Here is a 21,247-nt window from a genome sequence, read left to right as displayed (position 1 = left end):
CCCGGTAGTCACTGACTGCCGCGATTTCGCAAAGACTACAATTCCCGTGAGGCGTTGCGCGTAACGCGGTTACACGTGACGCTTATGCGGTGCGCCGGACCCCTTATCTGTGAGACGGAAGCAGCAAACAGACGCTGGTTATTCCTCCTCGGCGTCCAGTCCTGGCGAGCAGTCGAAACGCTCCAACCCGAAGACCGGCTTCAGCGCTACCTAGACGCGGGATGTGAGTAGAAGTCGCAGATCAGCCCTCGATCCGATTAGGTCCTTTCCTAGTTCGCTCCTCTGTTGGAGAGACTCCTTGGCAGAGCCTCGTGCAGAGGAGCGCTAAAGCTCCTTGTGGTGCTATTTCCAAGCACCTTCCTAGTTCGCTCCTCTGTTGGAGAGACTCCTTGGCAGAGCCTCGTGCAGAGGAGCGCTAAAGCTCCTTGTGGTGCTATTTCCAAGCACCTTCCTAGTTCGCTCCTCTGTTGGAGAGACTCCTTGGCAGAGCCTCGTGCAGAGGAGCGCTAAAGCTTCTTGTGGTGCTATTTCCAAGCACCTTCCTAGTTCGCTCCTCTGTTGGAGAGACTCCTTGGCGGAGCCTCGTGCAGAGGAGCGCTAAGGCTTCTTGTGGTGCTATTTCCAAGCACCTTCCTAGTTCGCTCCTCTGTTGGAGAGACTCCTTGGCGGAGCCTCGTGCAGAGGAGCGCTAAAGCTTCTTGTGGTGCTATTTCCAAGCACCTTCCTAGTTCGCTCCTCTGTTGGAGAGACTCCTTGGCGGAGCCTCGTGCAGAGGAGTGCTAAAGCTTCTTGTGGTGCTATTTCCAAGCACCTTCCTAGTTCGCTCCTCTGTTGGAGAGACTCCTTGGCAGAGCCTCGTGCAGAGGAGCGCTAAAGCTTCTTGTGGTGCTATTTCCAAGCACCTTCCTAGTACGCTCCTCTGTTGGAGAGACTCCTTGGCGGAGCCTCGTGCAGAGGAGCGCTAAAGCTTTCGGTGCTGTTTGTAGGCATCGTCATAACGTGGAAGTGATTCCCACGCCCGAGATACACCCCCTAAGACAAGGGCGAACGACCCGCATCTCAGTCCGACAAAACAGTAAGACTCCTTAACGGGAGAGATTATTTACCTACATCTTGCCAAAGTTTAGATACGTTGTGTGTTTTCTCGTTACAGATCTCCTTCCCTGCTGTCCCTACCCTTTCCTTCCCTCACTCGATCACCTCACCAGTCTGTGTTATTCCATAATTCCGGACTTGGGGAGGTCGAGAGGTGGACCCCATTCAGCATCAGTACAACCCTGAGGACCACCGGAGGACGGAGCGTGACACTATGTCTCTGCAGCACAAGGATCAGGGTAGTGCCTTGCCTGTTGTTTTCCAGCAATGCACCACCCTAGTGTAGAGTAAGAGTGTTTTTTTGTCCGTTGGTTTAGTGAAATATTCTACCTCTAAATGACCTAAGACATTTTTTATAGAGATATCAAGAAAATTAACAATGATGTTAATTTGGTGCGTAGTGAATTTAAAGATTAGGATCGTCCAGGTTGATCCGCTCGAGGAATTCATCCAAATGCTCAGAAGAGCCTTCGAAGCGCGGAGATACTCCTCTGGGAGTCGATTCTAGCGCTATATAAACCCACAATTAAATTAAATTAAATTAAATAAACAAAATATCATCACTGAAGCGATACCAGTTCACAATATTTTCAAAGAAGGGGGCTATCTCATTAAAGATACGTTTGGTTTCAAAGCCACCAACATATAAGCAGGCTAGGCTTGGAGCACAGGTGGCTCCCATGCTGGTCCCCTTACGTTGTAAATACAGGTCATTTTTTAAAAGGAAAATATTATTTTTTGAAACCATTGTTACACATTGTAGAATAAATTCCTTATTAGCTCCCCTAGTATCCTCTTCTATTAAAATCTTCTAAATAACTTCAATGGTGTCATTCTGCGGTATATTTGTATACAACTCCTCTATGTCAAAGGTGACTAACATTTGTGTTTCATCATTGAAATCACCCCCTCCAATATAAAAATTATATGTGCTGAATCTTTAATGTAGGATTTTTGTTTGGCAACCAAGAGTTTAAGGAAGCAATCTACTTTTTTGCTTAAGGGCTCCAACAGAGAACCCAAACAACTCACGATAGGTCTTAATGGGGTCTCTTTATAGTTGTTGTGGATCTTTAGGAGTCCATAAATTGCTGGAGTTACAGGGTTGTCATTCCTAAGGAACCTAGACTCCTCCTCACAGATCCAGTTGTTATCTTTTACCATTTCAATTGTTCTGTTCACTTCTATTTTAAGTGCTTCTAATCTACTGGATGGTACATTCGTGTAATGTTCCTCAACGCTGAGTAATTCCATTATTCTTCTCTCATAGCCAGCTGTCTTGAAAATAACCACTCCTCTGCCTTTATCGGCTGATTTGATTGTGATATTAAAATCCTCTTTAAACGAGGATGCTGCTTCCCTATGATCTCTGGACATATTGTTAACATGGTGGCGATAATCACGTAATTTTTTTTAATGTTAATTTCCACCACTTTTTCCAAAATGTCAATGTTTTTACTTGATTAGTGGAGGGTGTAAATGTAGACTTCAGTTTCAGCCCTGAACTATTCTCACCACTTTTGAACTGTCTAGCTTCAAAGAAATGCCTAAGGCAGCTCTCCCGGTAAAAGGATTTAAGATTATTTTTGAATTCAAACTTATTGATATTAGTCATGGGGGCAAAACTAAAACCCTACTCCCGAACTTCACTTTCAGCCCTCTTTAATGCCCTATCTGACAAATTGATAGTGGGGAATTTGTTTAGCTCCTTGTTTTGTACCCTTTTTGACAGATTGGTGAAAGGGACATGATCTATCGCCAATATTTCTGTTTTTAGATATTCCTGGGGTGGATGGTTCCTCATGTATTGACCCCTTCCTTGGTTCATATTGGTTCTTTGTCCCCTTCTTTGTCGATGTTCGAAAAAAAACTCATGGTCAGTGTTGGATATATGTCCCCCTTGTTCATCCGCAGGGAGTCCTTCCTCTTCGCTACTTGATCCTGAGGTATTGGAGACGGTAATGTTGCAGGGATTCTGCTCATGCACAGAACTATGCGCAGGAAACCAGGACCTCAGTGAATTGAGGGGTACCAAAAACTCACCTCAGTACCCAGAACACCAATCCGACCAGCATCAGTGTCCCATTCGTTATCCGTATTCTCTCGGAGCTCCCAATGTATAGACAACCCAGAACAAGCGACTTAGAGTACTCTCAGGAATGGTGGGAATCAGAAATACCTGTTCGTTATTATTCTCATATCAGTCCACAACAACAGTAATCAGAGACACTGTAAAGTTTAAAATGTTTATTTTATAAACTACGTGTCCTAAGATGCAGTACTTTGGCCAACATAAGCAGACAAATGATTAAAATTAAAACCATCAGCATTGTTACAATACCATAGAAAATGAAGGGAGAAATCATAGTATAAATGACAGTGGAATACAGCCACCTTCCTTTCGCTAGTAAGCTAGTAGTATTAGACTAATAGAAGGTCTCTAGGCTTGAATGGGGAACCCCATACCGTAAAGATCAGCTTAGGTGAATCACATCACAGGATCTGCGCTTGGACATGTTCTTCTCCAGAATGTGTTTCTAACGCATGCAAACTGTAATATTAAAGGCTCTCGACATTCAGGTATTTGCAGCGTGTGCGTATTATGGCTAGAGAGTGGGCCGATCAACCTGAACTCAAAAACATACATTGTTTGGCGGCTCAGAGTGTTTTTGCACACAGTGTTCAGACCAAGGTCGCAGTGCACGTCTAGGGATGTGAACAAAAGGCAGGTCTTATGTGAAGAAAAGGCAAGCAAGCAGTTTTCAAATAATAACATGTCTCTGCAGTGTCGTGTGCAAAAGCAGCAAAAGTGGCAAGATGGCTTTTCTAACATCTAACGCGCTTATGCTAACATAGCAATGTATGTATCTAAATTGCTGCCTTCACTACACCCCCCCCTTGATCGGACCACGAATCTACAGGAAATCGGATACACACCAAGGGACATCGACCGGGGTACGCTACATTCCCTGATCCTGCCCAACGCCAAAATTCCCCCAGAGGGACCCCCACTACTAAAGACCGCATTACAATGTTGGAAGAAAGCTCTGCTGTACACCTCAGTAGTAACCGCTTACTCGACCAATATCCCCTTATTGGGTATTCCCACCCCTGGGGGTAAGCTCACGAAGGCTAGAATCCACGCCTGGACAGAGGTAGGCGTGGAAGATGTTGGGGCTTTCTTTTGCGATGGTAACCTCCTCGACCATGATACTTTTGTACAGACCACGGGAGCACCAGAACGCCTATACCTTGTACATGCAGTAGTATCACATTACATCAGGAACACTTGGGCACCACAATGCAGAGAACCCCCACAACATGACCTGGTCCATCTATTATATTACATAGGGAATGGAGGACACCTTGTCAAATGGCTGTACACCGGTATTAGGGCACATGCCACAATCACACTCACAACTCTTAGAACAAAATGGGAAGAGGATGCAGGTATAGAACTCACCGACAAAGACTGGGCGAGCATGCTTGAACATCCCAAGAGGGTATCTCGCAACGCTAAAATGAAATGTATTCAAACAATGGTCCTTCATAGATCATACTTAGCCCCTCAGAGAATCCACCGCATGTTCCCGGAGGCCCAACACTGCTGCCCCCGCTGCAAGGGAGATGAGGCGGATTTTATTCATATTCTGTGGGCCTGCCCGCGTATACAAGATTATTGGAAAGGGATTTATCACTCCCTAGGAGAGGCCACACACATAACAGTCCAGGACAGTGCCCTAGAATGCCTCGTGGATCTCCGCAGACGTACTAAAGCGCAGGAAGTACAACAAAGATTTTTGGACCTTGCCTTTATACTGGCGGTGAGGGCCCTCACTATGAGACGGAAATCCCCTAGAGGCCCGACACTGTCTAGTTGGCAGGAAGATGTGTTACAATGGGGCAGCGCGGGAAGCGCGGCAATTAAAAGAGAAGAGGCGAGAGGATTGCGGAAACAGCCTATCTCAATGGAATGGGACATTATATTAGAAGACTTTAAACAGCTAGACCTAATACTCACGTAATAAGCCATTGTTGCACCGTACGACTATATGGTTAGAGCATCATAGTCCCATTTCTACACACCACAGATCATAGGCAGAGTGAGACCTACAGCACCATCTTAATAACCCTAATAGGAGACCTTACGAAGCAGAAACCACAGACCAGGAGGAGGGGAGGGCGGGTGTTGGCCGGGACAAGTTAGTAAAGTTAACATTAGTTTAACAACGAACATTCGTGCGTCGATTGGCTCAATTGACACCGTGACGTTCAGAGGAGGAGGAGGAGCAGAGCTGCAAGCTGCGATCCGCGATCCGCAGGTTCCGAGAGAGGCTTTTGGCGGCAGCGGCTTTGGGCTGTGTTTGTTTGGCAGATTCAGTTTTGGCAGATTCGGAGCCTATAGCGAAGCTGACAGCGGGGCCGCGGAGCCGTAAGCTCCAAACGGCGTCCTCCCACAGTGCCCGTTAGCGTGGAGGAGCATCCAGTTTGGCCGGAGCCTAACCTAACCAGCACTAACGGCCATTGATCCCTGGCCTCCCACTCACAGGGCCATCACGCACCTCATCAGCATTGTAGCAGACCTGTGACCTGGGATCTGAGACGCAGGTGGCAGGAGTTGGAACCTGAAGCCGGAAGAGAGAACCGAACCGGACGGAGGAGCAGACGGAGGAGTAAGAAGAGCGAGCGAGACGGGCGAGACAGGAGGCGGCGGCGTGGAGTGGAGTGGAGTCAGGCAGCAAGTGAGGTACGAGGTATGAGGGGAGCCAACGAGATGGAGGCGGAGGGATAACGAGTAGACTCTTAATCATTCTTGGTCACCCGTGTTTTATTTTATTTTCCGCTTTTTCCTGCCGTCGGTTACCCCGGCCTAGCTGCCTCATTGTTTCCTCAAACTCCCCGCCTCTCTTCCACAAAGAAGCCTAGGTAGTTAGTTGTCGTGTTTGTCCTCATTAGTTTTCCCGGTTGTGGACGGTGACCCTGAAAAACTAGTACGGGGGTCGGAACATTGGAGACCAGAAGACCAGGAGGGGACAAGGAGGGGAGAGGAATAAGGAGAAGTGATAATAATTGCCGTTAACAAGGGAGAATATGCGATCCGGGAGAGTGCGGCAGGAGATAAATGAAAAAAAAAAAGGGTACGATGACGAAAAAGAACAGGGGTCATCTAAGATGGGAAAAAAAAAAGAGAAGGATATACAACAAAGAGAGAGACTAGTGTCTGCACCTGAACCATCGTCAACCAAAAAAAAACCAAGTGGGATTCAAAAATTCTTTTTCTTAAAGGACCCAATGGCGGCTATATATGGGCAAACACAGGAACAAGCCCATTTGCCAAGCCCAATTGTACCAGCATTAAGGATAAATAACAGTAAAAATGAACAACTGCAAGTAAAGAACAAGAAGGATGAAAAAGAAGCTCAGAAAATCTCCATTGAGAACAGTCCAACTCACTCAATGGAACAGTTACAAATTTCTCAATCCTTTGGAAAGGAAAAATGGAAAACAGAAGATAATAAATTGGTTGTGGTAACAGCCCAGATACATAACCAGAGTTCCACAGTAATGGAGAAAACTACAAAAAATGAGAACAGGACCAAGGCCAAAGACAAGGCTAAAGATAAAAGCTTTATAATAGAGGGGAATAAAATCGGGGAAGATCAAATAATTGCGCTAGAGGAAATTTGGTCAGCCGTTTTAACATCTAAGGAGATAACCCCGGACAGATTAATAGAACCCAACTCTCAAATAGATCAATGCATTCAAATTCAAACACAAGGTGTTCCTAAAAATAACCAACGAGAAAAGGAACAGGTAAAGGGAAAGATTGAAGAAGATAGACTGGAATCTACACCAATATGTCTAGCCAAAAACTACGTTGCATCAGATGAGAAACATGAAAAAACCAAAGGGTGGCCAATAAAGCTAAATTTGACATCCCCAATCACGATCTCTTCGGTGAGTAGACTGGAAGAGGTGTCAGACGTGCTGGAAATATTACCAGGAACGAATCAAAAGATCCCGTGGAGTGAGACACTATTAAATACCCTGGATCAGGCAATTAGGGCCTTGAATTTCCAGTCAAACAAAATGGATGTACAAATCGATTTAATAAATCTAATCGCAAGCCATATCTCAGGCATAAATACCAAGCTGGATCATATGACAACCCTTTTATCTAGAAGATCAGATTCGGGCCAACAACATACAAATGCCTCGAAACCTACTTGCGTGTGTGGCAAATTGGTGGATAAATTGTCAAATTTACCAGATATCCTAAAAGATATCTTAGGGGTAGTACAAACATCACTAGGGAACAATAAACATATGAGCCCCGGCAAGGATATAGAGATAAATGAGGAAAGCGTGAGCCAAAATGAGGGAAAAGAATAGAATAGAAGCTCTGACATAAAGAAATTGATACATGACGAACATTCAAATCAAGGATTATTCCAAATTGAAGACTCACAAAGAGTAAAGGACAATTCACATGTAAAATTAACAAAAAGACAAAGAAAACGCGCCAGAAAGGGGAGGACTCAGCGAAAGGAGTCGCTTCCTATAAACGATCAGATCTTTCCTATCTTTAATAAAATAACTTTAAAAAAACAAGAGAAACGGTTATCAGAAAAAAGTTCATAATTTCTGTCTGAAAATAACTTGGAGCATCCAACTCAATTAAGGATAGAGAATGGGCATGATTTCCTTAATGAATCACAGAAATCTCTTACGCCAATAAAGGTAAACCATGCACAGGAAAAAAAGAAAAAAAACAAAAAACAAAAAAATCAAATAAAAAAACTTCCGCAATCACAAGGCAAAGCCCGAACTGAAATTGAAGGCGACATTAATATATCCTATAAAGAAAACTCAGGAGAATGGGAAACAAAAATGCAGCGGGCAGAGTTAGTTCATCTCCTAAAGTCAAGAGGATAAAACGAGAAAAGGAACAACTAACTATCAAAGGTGATGAAGTACGGAACCTCAGGAGACAAGATAGTGAAGAAGAAAGGATAAGAACACCGTTAAAAATAAAGTTAAATGAAAATGGGAGATCATGCAAGACATCACAAAAAGATAAATCCTCAAAGTGTCCACAAACAGCGATACATTTAAAGAGTGATATACTTGAACATAATATTGAAGAGACAAAGTTGGAAACAGGCGGGCTTATGGCATCCAATTTTAAGCGAAATAGAACAACAAATACAATCGGAGAAATAACTAAAAATATTCAAATTCCGAGCAGAACAATAATAGCTAAGGGTGACCAATCAAAGAACCAACAACAAAAGGAAAAAGAAGAGACACTAGTAACTAAAATACAAGGAGAAAGCCCTGAAAAATTATTATTTACACCGGCATATCAGATAACTGGTGGTCAAGATGTCTTGAATAGAGGGAATTTATTGCGACTTTTTAAAGAAATACCAGAATTAGAGGAAATAACATCCAAAGACCTGATATCAGTAGAATTTAAAACAGAAGCAAGCAATCCAGATATAGAAGAAACTCTGACTACTTGGGCTTCAAAGACCATAGTGGATAGGATACTCGCAATGAGCCTGATCTTTGAAGCATGGGGTATTGGGTTAAGACGTCTTCAACGGAAAAAATACCCATTTCCTCTTTTAAAAGCCATTAAAAAGGAATCTACAGAAAAGGAAATTGAACAAGATCAGAGATCATGCCTAAAAAACGCTTGTTCAGTAACTCCGCAAAAAATAATCCAAAGAGGCATGAAACAGACAACCTTAGAGGACCAGGATAGTAGGCTGGAAAAGAGCACAGACTGGTCCTGGATTGCTAAAACACTGAACCAAAAGAGTTCCTAACCACTTACAGATAATACCCCATAATTATGGGGAATCAGGGAAAAAACGGGCAATTAGAGACGATTTCGGTGAGTCGAATATAAGAACAATCAGTATTTGCTCTTGGAATGTCCATGGTTTCAGTAATATGGGACAAGATCATGAAACCTTGAAATTTTTGGAACAACAGGATTTAATATTACTTCAAGAAACCTGGAACCAGAGACCAGTATCAATCTCAGGTTACATAGAGTTTCATATCTTAGCTGAAAAACTCTCAAAATGTGGTCACCCGAGAGGAGGACTATCAGTATACATCTCTCAGCAATATAGATGGCAAGCGGAAGAGATAGATACTGGGGCTAATTGGCTGCAAGCAATAAAACTCACAGCAAAGTTTGATTCAACTGTACAGATTAATAACTTATTATTGCTTAACGTATATGTACACCCAGAAAAGAAACAGAAAAAGGAAAGACTTATAATATTAATATCCCTCCTTCAAGCTTTGCAAACTTCATATGAATGGTACTCTTTAATTATTTCAGGAGACTTTAATACCAACCTCGTGAAAGATAAATATTTATCTCAAGAACTTAGAGAGCTGGGCCTGACAATTTTGAATGGGAACACAAATGGGGATAAATCCATAATAACTTTTTTAAGCGGTAAACGGCGATCAACTATAGATTTTATAATAATGAGCAATAACCTGCTACCAAAGGTAAACGCATTTGATGTTGAGCAAAGGACAGAAAGTGACCACTTTCCTTTAATTACCAAAATCATAATGCCAGTAAATAAATCTCAAAAAATAAAAACAGTTATTCAAAACACGGAAAAATTCAATTTACGGAAACTGAAATGGGGTGGTAAAGATATTAAACCAGTAATGGAGAAATTCAAAAATCTATTGTTAATACAATCAATTGAAGATAAAAAAAAAAACCCTATAAAAGCTTGGGAAAATTTATGTGACTCCATAACCAGAGACCCCCCAGTTCAAAAATTAAAAAATGGAAGAATAGATAGTGGAATGAAGCCATGGTTTAATCTTACGCTCCGGGAGGAAAAAAAGAAAATTTCCCGTGAAGTTCGGAAGCAGGTAATAATGATGAAAAACGGAAGGAATCCAGATAAGGTAAAACTAAGAACAATGCGAAATAAATACAAGATAATGCTGAGTAAAGCAAAAAAAGTATATCAAGAAGAAATCTGGACTAAATTATTAATTGCTGGAAAGAATAAAAATGGCCGGTCATTTTGGGGTATAATTAACAAATTAACAAAGGGTAACCAACTAAAACAAGAGGCAGGAATCGGAGAAGATAAATGGATCAAGTACGTTAAAAATATGTTCGCTGGTGGGAAGAGCGTACAAAAGTGTCATAATAATAAAGAGTATGAAATATTTTCCAATGAATCAGAGCAAAAAAAACCTTCGCTCAAAACACAGGAGCAGCAACTGGAGGACAAAAGGATGTCAAACACGGGCAAAAAGAACCGACTTAGTAATAACACTGGAAAAGTTATCACAAGCGTATTTAAAGCGTTAGAAGCTAATATCCTGGATCTAGACACCCTTGTGACAGCTAAACAGCTAAAAGGAATAATAAAACATTTAAAAACAGAGGGTGCAGCAGGACCAAATGGACTCCCAAACGCTCTTTTCAAACACTTTCCTGAGTTTTGGGACGAATATTTAACTCCATTATTTAATTGGATTTATATCCAGAATAAAACGCCCAAGTCCTGGAAAGGAAGTATAATACACCCTATTTTTAAAAAGGGCGATCATAACGAGCCTGGGAATTACAGGCTGATATCTTTGACAGATGTGGATGCAAAACTATATGGATCATGTTTGCTGCAGCACCTTCAAGATTGGATGGAGGAAACAAAAATAATACCTATGTTTCAAACAGGTTTTAGGCAAAAAATGGGCACCTTAACAAATTTAACAACCTTGGCACTCCTAAAAGGAAAAGCAGAAAAAAAGAAGACCAGATTATTTGCATGTTTCATTGATCTACGAGCAGCATTCGACAGAGTGAATCGAAACAGACTATGGAAAAAATTAAATCTATGGGGAATACCAAAGAGCCTGTTGGATGCAATAAAAAATCTGTATAGCGACACTTGGGCAAGAGTCAAATTGGGAGACGGCAGTAGTACTACTGGCGAAATTATTACGCAACAGGGCCTAAAACAAGGATGCGTCCTCGCCCCAAGTTTATTCAATCTTTATATGGCGGACATTTCACAGCATATGAAGATAGCAGAAGGCCACCCGCCGAAGTTGGCAAACATCCCAATCCCCCTTCTGCAATACGCGGACGACATTGTTGTTCTGAGCCAAACCCCAATAGGACTCCAAAGACTGATTAATGACTTGGTAATCTATCTGGAGCACGAAAGTCTGGAATTAAATAAAGAAAAGACTAAAGTGGTCCGTTTAGTTGATACAAAAAAACAGATATTTAAATGGTTCGCAAACAAAATACAAATAAAGGAAGAACCATCATATAAATATCTAGGTCTAAAAATAGAAAGAGGTTCATCGAACAAAGAACTCAAAATTGACCTAAAGGCAAAAACACACTCTTTGATTTATGCACACCGGATACTACAAAAAAAGTTGAGTTGCCTAAATTATACCCACCAGTTAAACGTGATGAAATCACAGATTTTGCCAACCTTGTCATATGCCTTGGTAACCTGGTGCGGTAAAGAGGCGGGGCTGTTAAATAACCTTCAAATGAGGGCATATAAAGCAGTTTTAAATCTCCCAAAATCAGCCTCACCGGCCCAGGTTTGTTTAGAATTTGGTCTTCTGAACCAGAAGTTCTGTAGCAGGGGCACTTTTGTAAAATTTTGTCACAAAATACGCCTATCCGAAGAAGGAACATTGGATAGTCTATGCTGGAAGGAAATAAGAAACCAGCTGAGTAAAGATACGCAAGGCAGTTGGGGAAATTATTTGGCTCAATCTTTGAAGGTCCTTGAAATTCAACCATTATGGGACTCTAATCCAGATAGACCGACTTTTAATAAAATAATAAACAATGCTGTCAAACGGATGTCGTTTTTGGAAGATCAATCATTAATCGCGAAGCGACGACATGGGTGGACAGTAATAAACTCATATTCTGGGATAAAGCCGCAGTCTTATCTAAGAAGTCATTTTAATGTGACATTAAAACAGAGATACATTGAATATCGGTTGGGCTTACATTTTTCAAAAGATTTGTTATTAACTTATAAAGGCAGCTATATGGATTCCTGTTGTCGCTTATGCGGCTATAAAAATGAAACACTACCCCACTTGCTATGCGCTTGCCCAGCATTATTGGACATAAGGAGACAATTTTTAAAAAACCTCTTTAACAAACTGAATATTCGCACATGCAGGCAAGCTGTTATTCAATGGTTAGATGGAACATCTCCCATGTTGGCCTGTAGGGGGGTTAAATATATGAGACATGTACAATCCCTCCTACAACAAGTGGAACAGAGGGGGATAAAAGAGCCCGAAAAATTCAAAACTAACATTATATAGATAAATGTTCAAATAACTTATGGACAAGTTGATTTTAAACCAACACTACATAGATAAATGTATAAATACATTTATGGACAATTTGATTTTATAGTGGTATAAATAAGAGTATTTTAATGAATGTATCTTATTGTATTTTGTAATAGTTTTTAATAACTGGAAACAATAAAATTGACTAACGAACATTCTTGATATTTTCGATTGCAGTGTAATGTTGTTTTATGCTGATACAAATGTTTCTTTATACCGCAAAAGCGGATGACAGACGAACCACATCTGTATCCAGAAGATATACCATGACATATATGTAGAATGTGTAAGTCAGAACATCAACAAAAGACAAAATACCTCATGTATCAATAATGTGACTTTATTATACTGTTATGGTTTTCAATAAAGTATGTTTTAATAAAATGAAAACAAAAAAAGACGGCAACGATGGCAAGTACTTACCAACGGGGTACCCCACACATCCTACTCCTCACACCATCTCTGTCAGGGAATGGAAATGGCACTCGCAGGAGAGACGAAAAGGACCACGCGGGACACCTGAGTTTGCTCAGGAACAGGTGGAATATATTTGCATATCTTTGTTTGGCTGACCAGCAAACACCACGTGGCTCTATCAAAAATGCTCAACACGAAACCTTTCCCCACAGCTAACCAGACCAGCATTGTTTGTATTACTGAACGATTAAGGCACATGGCCAGATATTACAGTGGTAAACAGAAATGGCCTAAGACATAAGGAAGACGTCATTCATCTACAGGTATCTGAGAACTGGGGTTAGAGAGGGACCATATCCCTACAGAGAGTCTCTGGCTGCAGCCTTGGAGAGCTGTGATAAATGAGGCCTGTGATCTGTGAGGGGCAAAAACACACAACAACTGCAGGAGCCCTGCTTGGATAACAGCTAAGAGATGGTACGAGCACAGCCTGGAAAGTGAGGGGGGAAACAACAGAGAGTGGAGCAGTCCCAGCAGTGAGAGCTGTGATAGGAGAGTTGGTTGGAGAAATACGGATGAGAAATGGATATATATATTCCCCACTTTTTACCTGTCCATCTCATTTTGGTGTCTATTGTAGAGAATTATTCCAAGAAGAGCTAGTTCCTGAGAACGACAACTATCTGGCTTTTACATTCTTATGATGGCCATGACAGCCATATAATGTTACGCTCATCCCTCTCACAACCAGAGCCATGCCATCTAATCAAAAAAATGTATGCCATATTTCTCATTTAGTTATGAACAAGGAGGGGTTGGGCCCATTCACAGCACCCACACTAGGCCTCAATGGTATATAACAGAACTAGACAGTGTATGGGTGCTACAATTCATTTGAAAACTACAATAAACAGGACCACCATATTGGATTTAGTGGTCTTAGTGATTTAATTCACCTTCAATTTTTACTTTGCTTCTTTGAAAAAAAGAGTCATGGACATTTCAAACATGTTGTACATGAAGGAACACCGGATCAAGACATATATAAAACATACATAATCACAAAAATGGATACAAAATGAACAACATGTGAATAAACAAACATAACATTTGATAGGCAGACCTATCCTTCATTTCTAGTTGAAAAGAATGGGGTCAACAGATTTATACACTAGTCAAAATGTGAATCCTGCCATTACAAGCGAGTTGGGAGTTAATGGAACAACAGGCTGATTGCCATGTTTGTTGGCTATTTGTAGTCTATACAACTTAGTGTCTTATCCAACTAGCTGGGTCAACGCGTTTCAAAACCCTTGAAATCTTTTTGGGTTCTCCTCAGGACCAGGACTAGGTCACACACATTATTGATAAGTGCTGGAACACACTTGATGTCCAGTGTTAAAGCTTGTTGTCTTGCTTGGAATTCTTCGATATTTAATGTGATCGGTTCTCGAATGCTAGAGAAACTGCCCTCACCCTCGTGTTCTGAATCTTTAGTGCAATATTGTTGCCAACCTTTGAATGAAGCTCAATTGTTCCTTCTTTCCAGGTGATGGCTGGAATTCTGGAATTAATCTCTAATCTAAATAGAGCCTGACAAACTCAGGTTTGGTGGTGCGTGAGGGATGCCAAATTACAAGGGGCCTCCTACTCTGCCAAGCCCTAAATAAGGCAATAAACCTATATTTTCATGGCCATTTTCTAACAGCATTGAATGCTATTAGGGGTTCACCTCCTTGTGAAGGCTTAGCAGGATGAATATCACTGTATCGACATGCTAGGGGAAGTGACATCAGCTTCTCTTTGGAGTGTTAGTTACACCCAGTGGCTAATTTGTGCCACGGGCTGCAGACGGTGGGCACCCGCACTCATTCACAGGGACTTGATTTTCATCGTCAAACTTTGATCCAGAGCAAGAGAGAAAAAGCAGAAAAAGGAGAAAGAAGAAGGAAGAGAGAGATAGGAAACTGTAAAGGGAGAAGAGATTAAAAAGAACCTGTAAGATAAGGAGACGTGAAGAAAGAGGCATGAGGTGGAATGGAGACTGAGCTAATTTAGTATTCGCTAACTATGGCATTCTGGAGAAAAAGAATCAGGCACCTGCATTTATTTATTTATTTATTTTTAAATGAAAGAATTGCTATACCCTGAAAGCAGAGGTAGCAGCAGCAATGCCAGTTATGCCACAGAGAAGCTAATGGCAGCAGCTGCTACCCCGGCCACCCCTCACTGCTGTGCATGCTTGATAGACAAGGGAACTGGGGCATTGGAAGGTACAGGGAAATCATAAGCATCAAACCGTTGCTAGTGAGTGGCAAAGCTGGGATTCGATGGAGCATAAAAGTTGATGATGGGGGAGGATGTGGCGTTATGGTTGGAGGTGCCAACTTTGGCAATGGGGAGCTTGCGTCAACTGAGTCCCAGCGTATTTTATATCCAGTGATTCTGGGCAAATCACTTGGGGCCTTATTATGACTTTGGCGGTCTTGGAGCAGGGCCGCCATCCTGCTCCAAGACCGCCAAAGCCATAAGAAAGGGCCCTACAGATTACAACATTTTTTGTCTCTGGTGGGCGGTTCTTTGGCGATCCCACTGCGGTTCCTTTGAAAAAGGCCCCGCAATGGGCACGTCAAAGGCAGTTCCTGCAGGAACTGGGGGTGCCTGCATACAGGAGGGCACACCATGTACCGCCATCCCCCTGCATGCATCCCTTGGTGCAGAGGCAACTTTGTTTCCTCACCCCCACACCTTTCATGGTGGGCTCACTGCTATGAAAACTGGCAATGAGGAAACTCTGAGTGGCACCGCCAGCTCATTAAGGGCCTCAGACCACTGCAAGACGGCCAGGCAGCACGGATCCCTGGTAGCAGCAGTGCTACCATGGCGGGCTGACCGCCTACTTGTAATAGGACAGTCGGACCACTGGTACGATCGTCGCACCGGTCACCACGGGTTGGTGGTCCATTGGACCGTCAAACTTAGGCCCTTAATCTCCCCTTGCCTTAAAAAATGAATGTGACCTGGTGTAATGTAGACAGGGCACAAGTCCTAAAAAAAGAAGTGGGGGGACGCTGTCACCGGAAGTGACGTCACAACAGGAATCTCATGAAAAGAAGTGGGGGGACGCTGTCACCGGAAGTGACGTCACAACAGGAATCTCATGAGTATTCATATGCCTTTAGATGACGGGGCATTTCACAGCACTGCTACCCCTGGTCTGTTCCTCGATGTCCTTTGCAACCCCCCCCACTCCCCCGAGGGGGTGCCCCAGTTGCACAACGAAGTGCTCAAAAGTGCACAAGATACAGAAGGACACACATTCCAAGCGTTAACCGCCAACGCCTGCTCGCTCCGCCTCCCAATCACTCCAGCCTGCACACACCACCGGTGCCTCTTAAAGTCTCCAATTACAAATATTAGCATATCTTTGGTAATTTACGGGAAACTTCCCTCCCACCCGGGCTCTCTGCTCACACAATGCTGTCCAGCTTTTGGGCAGGGGGGACGGCGTCCACCCGGAAAAACCTGGTAAAATAAGTGGGGGGACGCCGTCCACCCGCGTGGTACCCCGACTCGAGCCCTGAATGTAGATTGGGCTCAAGTAACGCCCAGGAAACTGCAATACCGAGAAAAAGGCAGCAGGTTCGTACGATACAACACTGCAACAAAAAAAGCAACCGACGCCACATCCACTGGACTGCATATTGTTTTACGCTCACGTGCAGAATGTGGTAGGACTCAGACAACATTATTTACGTGCACAGATTATTCATAACTCGACACTGTATGCAAGGAGCACACATCTATGAGATACCCCTAATCAAAGTCTTAATTTTTTTAGAGCCCCTTTGAATGTTTGCACAGCCAGGAAACTCTGCGCCACTGTGCAATATCGCGGCCGTTAAAGAAAATGTTCTCGGCCTGGTGCAAATAACTTTTCTGGCAGTTCTTGCGTTGTGGAAGTAGTAAGTACGCCTGTGAGAGTTGTTTACTTTCACAAGTTGTAGACTGTTCTGATTAAAAGAAAACTCTACGGCGACAACACGGGGCACAAAGGGCTGTTGCTAATTGAACTGGCTCGCTCCCAGGTCTCCAAGGGCAGCGCTGCCCTGATTGGACGGCACGGAGGGCATTAATCTTATGTGAGCGGGAGCCGGGACAGCCCCAGGAGAGAGGGGCCTGCCTGCCCGCCTGAGCGGCGAGGTGGAGAAGCCTTCTTGTGAGTTCACTTCCACACAAAGTTAAAGGGGGACGAGATGGCTAGGGGGAGCGGGGGGCGTGGGTTTACTTACCTCAAAGTTAAAGAGGAGGGGCTGCAAAGGCAGCGTTTAGAAGGTAGCTGCTTCTGCGAGGTGCGGAGCGGGGTGGTGGAGAAGGGGGTTGAGGCCACAGAGTGGCAGAGTTGAGCAAGACGGTCCACGGAGTTTGGAAGAAGGGAGCTCGGTTGGGGGAGAAGGGGGGCTACATCTGTAAGGTGGCGGGGGTGGGGGGACGGGGTGGAGAAGGGCGGTACAGCCGCACAGTTTGTAGTTTCCTGTCACGTACTCCTGCTGCCTTCGGGATAGATACCCAGGGGTCACGAGGGCGCAGAAGAATCCTAAGATGTCCTGAGAGCACTTGGGGAGAGGGCAGGAAGAGCTTCTAGGCACTGCAGCGCCCATGCCTCAGGCACTGCCGGAGCTCGATGTAGACTACGGCACTCTTTGCCACCGCAGACCCACTCTTCAGTGTTCCACACGCGCCTTCACGAGTTCACTGATTCGAAGCAAACGTTTCCCCGGCACCTTGTGTTCTTACACGAGAAGCCCCCCAATTATCTACGGTTGGCCTTAAAAGCCTGCATTGAAACTAGTCCAAGCAGAGCGTGTTTGTTTTATGTCACCCCAGCCAGGTCCTTCCGGTGTATAAGAAGTGACTGCAGACAGCATCTTCTGAACACGCCCCCCTAGCATGGATAGACCCTTCGCAGGTAGCGGGAGGCTGGGGGACGGGTGACAGGTGCCAGCCTGAGGCCATGAAGGCATGGGCAGGAAGAGGGGGCATGGGAGAGGGGAAGATGGTGCAGAAGACCCCATCGGTGGAGCTGGGTGCCCTCCTGCCCTTGCTGCTGTCTTCGGACCCGGGTGAGGGTCTCCAAGCAGTGGAGGGCCTGCTGTGCGCTCTGCAGGAGGAGAAGGGCCGGCTGCTGCAGGTCCTGCTGGGAAACCCCAAGTGCCAGCTGTACCTGGAGGCGCTGGGCCGCTTCCTGGGGGCTCCCGATGTCAGGTGAGTGAGGGCTCCTTTGCAGGCTTTGCAGAAGGAAGGATGGGTGGAGAGATGGGTCGTGGTGGGGGGAATGGACGGGTGGATGAATGGACGGATGGATGGATGGATGCACGGATGGACGATGGATGGATTGATGGATGGACTGATGGATGGACGGATGGATGGATTGAAGGATGGACCGATGGATGGATGGATGGATGCACGGATGGACGATGGATGGATTGAAGGATGGACCGATGGATGGATGGATGGACGGATGGATGGATGCACGGATGGATGGATGGATTTGCATGACTGGGCGCACTTGTACGGTGTAGCACCGCCAACGAATAATCTCTTGCCACTCTCTCGAAGGCAAGACGTATTTTCATTTTTTTCTATTGCATTGAAAGTGTTGTTCACCCGCACTTGGGGGCCTAATACCCACCTTGCCTTGGGTATAAATGATGCACTTTGTCCTCTTTATTTTGGACGGGGTAAAAACTCGGTGCGGAACACGATCGCATCACAAAGCCATTGCGATGGAGGTTCCAGTTGTAAATGAGTTGAATGTAATGCCCACGGTCGGTGTAATGATGCGGAGGTGATGCTGGAGCTCAAGGATCGATGGCTGGAAGATCCCTGCTGCCCCTTGGCACTCCCTCATTGTCTCTGGCCACCGCCCAGAGTCCCAGCAGACAGGGGTCCTTGGCATAGAAGGGCCTTCAGTTTTGATGCATTCGATATTCGATGAATGGCCGCCGTCCAATGCCGTGCACCAAAATATTTTGGCCAAAATATTGCGTACCAACATATTGTGAAGATAAGTATATATGCATAGGTATAGGTTTCCTATACTTAACTCCACATATATGCTTCTTGCTGCTATATGCCTTGGTGGTACAAGGATGTGAAGTTAGAAACAGTAAATCTATGCTTCCTTAAACATACTAACACAGAAAATATTTGAATCTTGATATTTAGGCCATAGTATTTTTATAGGATGATATTTAGTACTCAATATTCTTACATATAACACCAGACATTAAAATGCCCTTGACATGGGATGGTCGATCACGTTCCATGGCAACATTTTCCTTGTCATTTCTCACATAATTTGCTTTACAAATGTCACTACCACGTAACAATGTTTTTCAGAGGAGGGTTGTTAACCGGTCTCAACCCTGCTCAAGAGAGCTAACAATATTTGTGCACAAAAGTACAATACTATTTCTCTTAAATAATAATACAGTTGTCACTCCAGCAGCATCATTGCTTACCATTGGTTGGGTTTCTTGTCACTCTCATTTGCCTGCTTCTTACTGGTGTCCCAGTTTGTCACTCTTGTGTTTGTCTCTCCAATGGAGCATTGCCTCTTTACCTACGTCATTGATTGGCTGACTTCTGTGCTTTGTCTGATCACTTTTAGGGAAGCTTTTTTTTCTTTTCATTTAAGCAGACCATGAGAATGCATGTGTTTTCCATCTCTCCTTTGTGTGTTCCCCCCCGCCCCCATCAAATTCCATGCTCGCGGGTTGTGCTCTGTGGTTCGTGCTGTTGTTTTTACATTCATTATTGTGACGTCGTTTGCTTTGTTTTCACACTCATCAACTATATTCATTTTTTTCTGTCTTGCTGTAGTACTTTGCAATAACCTTTTTAAACAGGGGCACGCGGGTGCACTCTGTTGTTTTCAACCTGTATCAACTGTATGAATGAATCCAGATGCAGCCTAATTAGCCAATCTGTAGCTAGGCAAGAGCCTCCCTCCTGGGTAGAAGGATGAGGGTGGACATGGAAACCAGCTGTAGGGAGTGCAGGGCTGAACTCTGTCCTCTGGGGCTACATATAGTAAATGTCATGCCCTTATGCACAAGCAAGTCTTGATATTCTTCCAGTGAGCCAGGACCATGTGTAGAGCGAGAGAGATTGGGGCTTAGAATACATTTTTCTAATGCAGGCTAAGGATAAAATGTGTTTGGCGTGGGCGACTGGGCTTGGCAGTTGCATTTGTTACAGGTTTCGTTCAATAGAAAAGAAAATGGAAAAGCAGTATACCATTTTCATGAAAGGGAAGATAGTTCTGCGGGTTAATGTACCTGCTGCCGAGAGAGAGAGCCAAATGTTTAGATCCGTGGCTATTTGTTTTGTAGATCAGTGGTTTCGGAAGTGTTAAGTTCAGTTGGATCAACTGGCATTAATCAGAATTATAACTCCCAGAAAGTACTACATTACTGCAAAAATCGAGGGGCTAGCGCACTAAATCCATGGTCACATGGATTTATGTGGTATCCTTGCTCACAGGTTTGGAATCTCTGCAGAGACAAATCCAGGGGGTTCTAGTTTTCTCCTCTCGTGTATGTCCATTTCAAAGTAAAACAATCACTTTTCATTCTGATATATGTAGTGGTATTTCTTTTCCATGTAAAGGCAGGGTTTAAAATATTGACATAACTGACATGGGACATGTTGCTATCACATGCAGCAGACTCCTTGCATAGAATCCTCTACGTGGTACTCTTTATGTGGCTACCTGTGCTTGGATGACCAAGCACTTTTCTGATTGCTGAATGTAGAAAGCATGGTAGCCTGCCATGTGTACTAGAAATGGAAAAGAATTACTTGCAGATGGATTGGCCCTCTATTACTATAGGCGCAGATAAAAGTCAAGCTTCATGTTATGAAACAGAGACTGCCATCTTTAAATGTACACAAGAAAGCCAAATCACCTCCTTAAAAGAACTTGGACTTCTCGGCAAGTAGGTTGCACTTTCCAGCGTCTATACCAGAAAATGTAGACGTGGCTGAAATGCATTTACAGAGAAGACGTCCGTGCTTGCCACCAACAGCAGATAGCAACAAATAACAAGGAGTGCCATTGCATTTTTTTAATAACACAATTTTGGTTGAATTTTAACAACAACATCCACAAGACCACCGGATCCTGGACACATGGCAGCAATAGAGCACTTGTAAATGTGCAAATGGATTGCAGAGGTACACATTTGCAATAAGCATGACATATATCACCATTGCAATAGTAGTTAAACATTGTAAATCAAAAAACATCTTAACCAATGAACCCCAT

At 43.7% G+C, this 21,247-nt stretch overlaps 1 protein-coding gene across 2 annotated transcripts in view; it reads left to right on the top strand.

Annotated features, from left to right (window-relative positions):
• The first annotated feature begins 17,016 nt into the window (after positions 1-17,016).
• LOC146868543 (uncharacterized) overlaps positions 17,017-21,247 on the top strand; it is a 152,626-nt gene continuing 148,395 nt past the window's right edge. The window contains exon 1 of one of the 2 annotated variants that reach the window (XM_085611112.1): positions 17,017-17,134. Coding sequence is in view for 1 of the 2 variants with exons in the window: in XM_085611104.1 (XP_085467230.1) it covers positions 17,930-18,180 (251 nt within the window). In the remaining variant the exon portion in view is untranslated. Of the gene's footprint in view, positions 17,135-17,793; positions 18,181-21,247 lie in introns of those variants that run through there. The other variant, XM_085611104.1, reaches the window with a different exon arrangement.

The sequence above is a fragment of the Triturus cristatus genome, chromosome 1_2 (genome assembly GCF_964204655.1).
Source record: "Triturus cristatus chromosome 1_2, aTriCri1.1, whole genome shotgun sequence".
NCBI lineage: Eukaryota > Metazoa > Chordata > Amphibia > Caudata > Salamandridae > Triturus > Triturus cristatus.
This window is presented reverse-complemented; position numbering and strand designations above follow the sequence as displayed.